Below are 7,589 nucleotides of genomic sequence, written 5' to 3'. Positions count from 1 at the left end.
CTCTCTCTGGCTCCCCCAGTCCCCCCTCCCATCTGAATCGGAGGCTGAGGAAAGAGGGGGCTGCTTGAATCAGAGCTTCGACACAGGAATGCCTATATATGGAGTCTGACACCATCACAGCACGCTCTCAGAGTAGCAGGTACATTGAGTGAGTGTGATCTGCTGCTATTTGTAAAGATGGAGGGGCTCCTATTGGGTGTGTGTGCAGGGGCGGGCTGGCCATCTGGTATTTCAGACAAATGTCAGATGGGCTGGTCAATGTTTTGCCTTGTGGGCCTGTCTAACTATTAATTTATTTATTTTTTCGCAAAATATCTGGTGGCTTAGGGGGGAGGGGGTGAATGGTCAGGTGGAAAAACAGCTGGCGTGTTAGAAATGCCAGAGCCGATCTTTGGTCCCAGTCCGCCCCTGTGTGAATGTGTGTGTCAAAGTGAACATGCCTGCTTGAGTGGGAGGCCAACTGTGTGTGTGTGGTGTGTGCCTGTGTGTGAGAGAGCCTCGGTGTGGAGCGTGTGCGTCAGTCTGAGTCAGATCGTTGCGTCAGTGCTGTTGCTGAGCGGAGCTCGCTCCAGGGGAAGAAACGGAGGAGAGAGCGAGGGAGGGAGGAGAGAGGAGGGAGGGAGGGATGAGGGGATGATGATGAGAGTAGGTAGAAGGAGGAGGAGGTGGACAGGAAGTGACGACACAAAGAGATCCAACCGCTTTAAGTGCACTTTAATATAAATGCATTTGTTTGACAACCAAATACACTTTTCAGCAACACAAGAGAACACTGATCCACAATGTCCTTTCTTCAATATATAATCATGTATACAGTCCATCTTAAACAATAGAAATGTCTCTGATATGTACAGACTGATGTATTTATACAAATGTACAAATGTGTACAACCCTTCAAAAAAATTGCATGTGCCTACATCCACAGACATAATGCATTATGCATTGAACATCAACAGTTTCTTCTTTGTCAATTCAACACATACAATATAATACTTACACATATGTTAAACGTAGCATTTAATAGCTAGAACGTAGGAATCAATCCTTTACTTGACCGTAGACAACTCTACGTTAGCATGTCGACACCATGGGAATAGTACCATTCTCAACCCGTGTCGCTTAGGAGGAACTGAATAGAAATAGTAACCCATCACACTATTTTCAGGTCATTTTTTAAAACAAAACTTCCATTCTTGTCTAACCCCTCTCAAAAAAGAAGAATCATATAGTCATTCACATAGCCGTATTGTGCCCCACAACACCATAACTCAAGTAGAGCTACGATGTGACTGTCAGCCCATTGGTTCATGGACATAGAGAAAGAGTTCAGATAGAGTTCAGAGTTCAGCAGGACATGGCCATGCCAGGCACACAGGAGCCGCTATAAACTGCCAGCATTGCAAATATTGATGCTGCAAGAAAATCCAGCAGAGCTGCCCTTGAAGCCAAGCCCAAGAGAACGGTGACCTAAAGAGCCCACATTCAGAGTCTAATGTACAATGTGCTGGTCCTGTACACAACAGAACCACACACAGTTGTTGAGTAACTTCCAGACGATTTCCATTCGGCAACACCTTCTGGTAAAGGCCAGAAACCTCCGTCATGCGTTCTTGCGTGTGGACATTCCAAGACCTATGTCTTCACACATTTTGTACTGTTGTTTTTCTTTTGCACACCATCACATTGATACACAAGTTCGTAATGGAGAAATAACATGAAGTCAAATGTTTTAAAATGTTCAGCCGCAAACTCAAAGCTCAAAGTATTAGGTTAGTTTGACTACAGTATTAATATGTTTAGACTTGGCCTTTCAAGCTATGACAAGAGAGGAATACAATAAGGTCCGAGTAGAACTATGTGTCTCTCTGGAAACTGAATATTGAGGATGTGAGAGAGGGAATCTGGTCCCCTTTTGTCAGCTACTGTCAGTGGTTGTACCAGGTCAGTAGAGATTTTTGTAAACATAGACTTTCACCACATTTGTGATTTGGGTTTGCGTTGCTGCATTACAAGCAATAATGCTCTAAGTCATTTCTCTATTGAAATATCAAAGAAGGTATTCTCTTTTTTTTTGTTCGCAACAGGTTTTTCACTATGAGTGAATACAAATGCGGTCTGGAAGTTAAATGGCGCTTTACAAGGTCAGAGGTTTTGTTACGTCTCTGACTGATCCAATCTGAAGCTCATGTTACAGAAAAGCTGTGGCACCAAATGGACCCAAAACTCAGTCAGTCATGGGTACATTCAGTTGGTAAATGTTGCACCATTATGTCAATGTTGAAAGTAAATGTGAAATTGTTTGATTTAAAAAATTAAAAAAATAGAAATACATGAATTAATAAATAAATGAACAAAAATATGAAGGCAATATTTGTTCTCAGTAGACATGTAGGAAATAAAGTCCTTTAGTAGTATACATTATGTATATATTTATACACTTAAATCATCTTTACTTTTCAGTAAAATAGCTCCACGAAATATGACAATATGCCATACTTAATGAAGTAAGTCACAGACTTATTTAGAACGGGGGAACACTTCCACTCCCATCTGAAAAACACAAGAGACAAAGAGAAAGGGCACATTAGTCTGGTATGTTCAGGGTTAACAAATCTTAATCCATTTATCAAACAGAGAAAGACAGTAGAACAAGTGAACTGAATGATTCTCACCTTTGTGGAAGCACTGTGGCGGCTGGTGACACTGGAGTTGATACAACTCAGGTTGCTGCCCCAAGCCGGGGGCGATCGAGGCACCTGCCCCAAACATGGGTTCCAGGGCGGCCAGCTCCTCCAGGAGGGACTGGGCGCAAGGCACGGCGGGCGTGTTGGGGGCGACGGGCGTGGAGGGGGCGGAGGTGGGGGAGGCAGTGAGTCGCAGGGGAGGGGATGCTGGGATGGAGGAACAGGAAGACAGAGGTGATGACGCCACCTCCATCTCCATAGGCTCCTCCCCCAGCCCCTCCCATTCTGCCATCGCCCCGGCCTCGCTGGCCAATGTCGCCCCGCACCTTGCCGTGGGGTAACAGTGCGCCGATTGGACGCTACAGAAGTGGCTGACCCCCTCAAAGTGGGAGGGTGAGTGCCAGCACACTGGGTTGGGGGGAGATGGCGGGGGGATGGAAGGGGAGAGGGGTGGAGGGGTGGAGAAGTCCTGGAGCAGGGCTTCTAAGATGCTCTCTTCAAACAGAGAGTCATCATCATCTTGGAATACAGGGAAGTCCAGGCCTCTCCACACTTTGACGGGGTAAAACTCTCCCAGCATGTGGATAGAGTCAACACCAGCAGTGGCTACAGATGGTGAGAGGGTCGTGGGGGGAGGGGAGGAGGAGGGGGACATGGAAGGAGGGGATAGTTTGGATAAGAGAGGATCCAGGTAGAATCCCTCTGCTAAGGAGCTGATGTGCTGAGCTAAGAGGGAGATCTCTGCTCTCTCTTTATCCCTCTCTCTCTCCAGGGAGAAGAAAGAGAGACCAGGCTGTTTACCGGGGGAGGCCTCTGGGGTGAGGAGGCCCTCGAGGGGGTAGTGAAAGGGCCCTAAAGGGACATCTACATACAGGGGTCCCCGAACCTCAGGCAAGGTCATCACTGTGCAGTCCCCATCCCGAGGGCTGTCAGGGGTGGGGGGTAGCTTCTCATAAATAGAGCCACTGCAGGGATCGGCAGGGAAGAACAGGTCGGTGGAGGGGCCAGTGAGGCACAGGGAGGAGGGGGAGCAGGGCTGGAGGCTGTAGTGGGTGGGGCAGAGGGGGAGAGGGAGGGGGCGATGGAGGTGGTGGCTGTAGCTGTGGTGGTGGAGGGAGGGGGTGTGGTGGTGCCTGTTGGGTCGAAGCTAAAGAGGGGCTCGCCGAACAGGAAGCTGCCCCCGCCCAGCTGGGGTGTGTAGGGGGCGTACACACAAACTCTTTGGTCTGCTGCTCCTGAGAGGTGGGCACTGGGGAGTGGAAGGGGGAGGGCGGGCAGCGGGGGCTCGAGCTGGAAGGAGGGGGGCAGGAGAATGTTCTGAGTGAGGAAGTCCAGGTCTGCTACCGTGGCAACGGTAACTGGGGTGGGGGAGGAGGCAGCAGAGCGGGTTTGGACAGGGGCAGGCATCTGCTGCTGCTGGAAGAAGCTCTCCTCCTCAATAGAGGAAATACTAGAGCGAGGGTCGCCCTCCACCTGCATGGGCTCAGTGGTGGCGCCCCCTGTCTCGTCTGAGGAGCCCACACTGCTGGACACAGTCATGCTGAAGTCGAAGGACTGGGCTGAGAGGCCACTGCTGCCTGGGGTGAAGACTTGGTCTGGGCTGGACAGGCTCAGGCTGTCCTGGCGGGAGGTACTGGTACTCAGTACCAGGGTCAGCTGGGTCTGCTCTGTGCTCAGCTGCTGTCTCACTGACCACGCCTCCGCCTCACTGAGAGAGAAACAGAAAGATAAAAAGATGGAAATGGTTAGTAAGATTCTCTTGTGCTCTTTGCAATCTCCTTTATATCTATTGAAAATGTGTTATGATGATCTGTCATAGGGTAGAGGTAGTACCTGATGATGTAGTTGTTGCTGCTGATAGGGCTGTCTCCTGCCTCCAGCTGCAGTACCATGTAGAGCCAGACCCAGGAGTGGTCTGCAGACTCCACCCGTACCACCATCTCAGATCTACCCTCTCCTCCCTCTCTCACTGTGGGGGAACAAAGAGAGAACATCGACATCAGACAGTGTTCTACAACTGATCACATCACAGAACTTTAATGGTGGGTTTGTAGTGAAGTTTGCTCCATGTAATGGTGGATGCAGTATAATTGAGTTCACATTTGTGTTGGTGCGTCTGTGTGTGATTGTTGTGTGGTGAACTGAATTGGTACTTACACAGGCTGCAGTGCTGAGTGGAGGCGTGTGACAGGTCCTGTGGGTGGAGGAGGCTGTACCAGGAGCGAGACCTCAGGGCTGACACATCAAGGCCAAGGTAAACACTGACACTACAGGGAAGATGGAGAGAAGACATGGTAAGTCTATGTCTTCAACATACTTCTAACTATAAAGCGTACACGTCATGCCATCACTCAGACGATCTAAAGCAACAGGTGGCGTTGCCTGGTCAGTGGGTGTGACCTCACCTGTCCTGTGCATTCTGGAGCCTCATGTCTCGGCTGTGTTGAGATTGGAACGAGGCTAGGAAGAAGTTGTTCTCAGCAGCAGGAGGGATCAGAGCTGGAACTTGGTCCCCCCCAGGACCAGAGCGGGTGGGGACGGCCTCCAGAGGCGAACAGAAGCACATCCAGACGGGATTGGATGTCCAGTAGGAGCTAGGGGTGGTAGAAGAGGAGGGTGGGAAAGGGCAGCGTGCCCGGACCAGAACCAGCTTGTTCCCAGCACTCTGCCTGCGCACCGACTTGGAAGTGTTGAAACGACAACGGAATAGACGATCTGAGAGGAAGAAGAGGAAAGGAGAAATTGTGAATATCAGAAATGATCTGAGTGATATAAATGCGAGCCATTTGTAACACGTTTCTGTACCATTGGAAATAGGAAGGCGCATCTTACCTGTGTCAGGTGATGTAGGAGGGGCTAGGTTGGTCCTCATGATGAAATGGTCAGTAGGGTCAATGATATCATACACACTGTCACCCTGGGCAACCAGATCCACCTGAAACATTGAGAAAGAGTCGTTTTTATTTAGCATATTCATGAAATCCCTGAGGCAAAATCTAAATTACAGCTAAATTACAGCTAATTTACTAGTTTGCTATTTAGAACTCACCATGGAGTGGCCGAGGTGCTCGGAGACGCTGTCTGACAGGTAGAGCAGCTTGCCTTCCCCAGTCAGCAGGAGCAGGAACCCTGGGAGCTCCTGCACCAGCTCTGACAGCTCGTGGAAAGACAGGAACCTCGCGCTTTCCTCGAGACTGCCAGCGGATCCCGATTCTAAAAAGAAAATATGATTTGAAATGTTTTTTAAATTATGTTTTCGTCTAGCTAATGGATGTCATCATACCACAAAGGTAACGTTTATGCTCCCTGCAGTAGCTATAGAACGGCCGCATTAGATTTCAGTGCCATGGACAGCGATAGAAGCGTTTCAGCACTAGATAGCGACACTCGGCTCTAAAATAGTTTTTCACGCCAGAAGCTCAAACAAAGCACTATAATATTTCCTTATATATATTCCTAAACAACATAATTCACATGTAGACATGAAATTCATCAACTGTTTCTTTCGACAAGAAATATGGCACCTGTTGATTCAAGCGGAAAGCCAAAGGTAGCATGCAACTAGCTCATACGGATGGAAGCAACAGTTTGTCAGTATATGTTTCATTCACAAGCATTTCTTAGTTATGAATCAACAGGCTATGGGTTATACACTGGGTGTATTTGAACTTGTTTGTTATAAGCTAAGTCGCGCTTACCTTGAGAGAAGAAGACCGATTTTCTGGTGTACATGCTGGCAAGGGACATGATATGTAGGTATGAGAGCCGTGCCTTTTCCGCATCGGATATGGGAAGCAAGTCCTTCAGGTTCCGAATCTCCGCGTTGATTTGGTCCCTTCGAGCCTTCGACGCGCCCTTCGTTGATCGATACATTGTAGCCTGTTATAGTGGTTGACTAAATTCCCTGGACTTGAAGGTGAAACTCAACTGAATATTGACCGTTGCGTCAGATGAGGTCTGAGTCTCTTTCTCCCAAGATGAGTGTCAGAGAAAGGCTAGTAGTAATAACCTCGTCGTTTTACTATTGGAATTTCATCTCAGCTTGTTCCAGAGTAAGGCTTCAGACCTTCTCCTATCCGTTCTTTTTTCCTCTTCGGTTCCGCCACAGCGTCCAGTAAGGTTGCTGGCTAGCCGCTGGATGGCTTTCCACCGGTTCAGAGTGTGAGTGATTCGGCGGCTGTAGTAGCCGTCTCTCGCCCAGATATCCGGATCCCGTAAATCTGGTGGAGGGACTCTGCTCTCGAGTAAGTTATATAGGCTGGGATTCCGGTGACGAAGGGGGGCTCCCAACGCGCCAACACCGACGTTGTAGGAAGAGGGGGGCTAGAGAGAAGGGGGGCCGAGGGGGATTCAATGTTAGCAATGGTGAAATTCTCTCCCTCTGCCCGCTCCCCCTACCGCTCATACCCTCTCCTTTTGGTGACTCTTTTCTGACGTCAGCTCTTCCCTCTATCAAATGATGACGTTGGCTTGATATCGGGAGCTCCGGCGACGCAAAAAGCCCGATTTGGACAAAACCGAGGAATGGGCGGAGACAAACGTAAAACGTAGACGGTGTCACCGGACTCCGGTGTAAGGGAGGGGGAGAGAGGGGGAGGGGGAGAGAGGGGGGGGCAGTGAAACTGAGAAGATTTGTTTTTATGTCTGACACCCGAGGAACGATTAATCCTCTCTGAAAATGTATCATTCCTAATATAGTGTAGGCTAGGTTATCAGTAGCCTAAATTATGCAAATGCATCTATGCCTCGCCAGACTAGCTCATAATATGTTTAATGTTATGATTATGAACGATGCGATGCCTTCTTTAAAACCGTCCACCGTCGACCTCTAGGGTAACGAATGCAGATGCATGCCAAGGTTATATATTAACAATATTCCAGCAAAAAGTTATTCTAGCATTGGTG

General features: G+C 48.7%; 1 protein-coding gene across 1 annotated transcript; it reads right to left on the bottom strand.

The window, feature by feature from the left end:
- Positions 1-698: 698 nt before the first annotated feature.
- On the bottom strand, positions 699-7,021 carry LOC112256206 (neuronal PAS domain-containing protein 4A). Its single transcript, XM_024429278.2, is given in 11 exon segments — positions 699-2,550; positions 2,673-3,707; positions 3,710-3,889; positions 3,892-3,938; positions 3,940-4,392; positions 4,518-4,653; positions 4,842-4,951; positions 5,090-5,399; positions 5,517-5,619; positions 5,734-5,897; positions 6,383-7,021. Coding segments are annotated over 11 exon segments (2,742 nt in total). The 5' UTR covers positions 6,558-7,021; the 3' UTR covers positions 699-2,521.
- Between the last annotated feature and the right edge of the window lie 568 nt (positions 7,022-7,589).

The sequence above is a fragment of the Oncorhynchus tshawytscha genome, linkage group LG08, assembly GCF_018296145.1.
Source record: "Oncorhynchus tshawytscha isolate Ot180627B linkage group LG08, Otsh_v2.0, whole genome shotgun sequence".
Classification (NCBI taxonomy): domain Eukaryota; kingdom Metazoa; phylum Chordata; class Actinopteri; order Salmoniformes; family Salmonidae; genus Oncorhynchus; species Oncorhynchus tshawytscha.
This window is presented reverse-complemented; position numbering and strand designations above follow the sequence as displayed.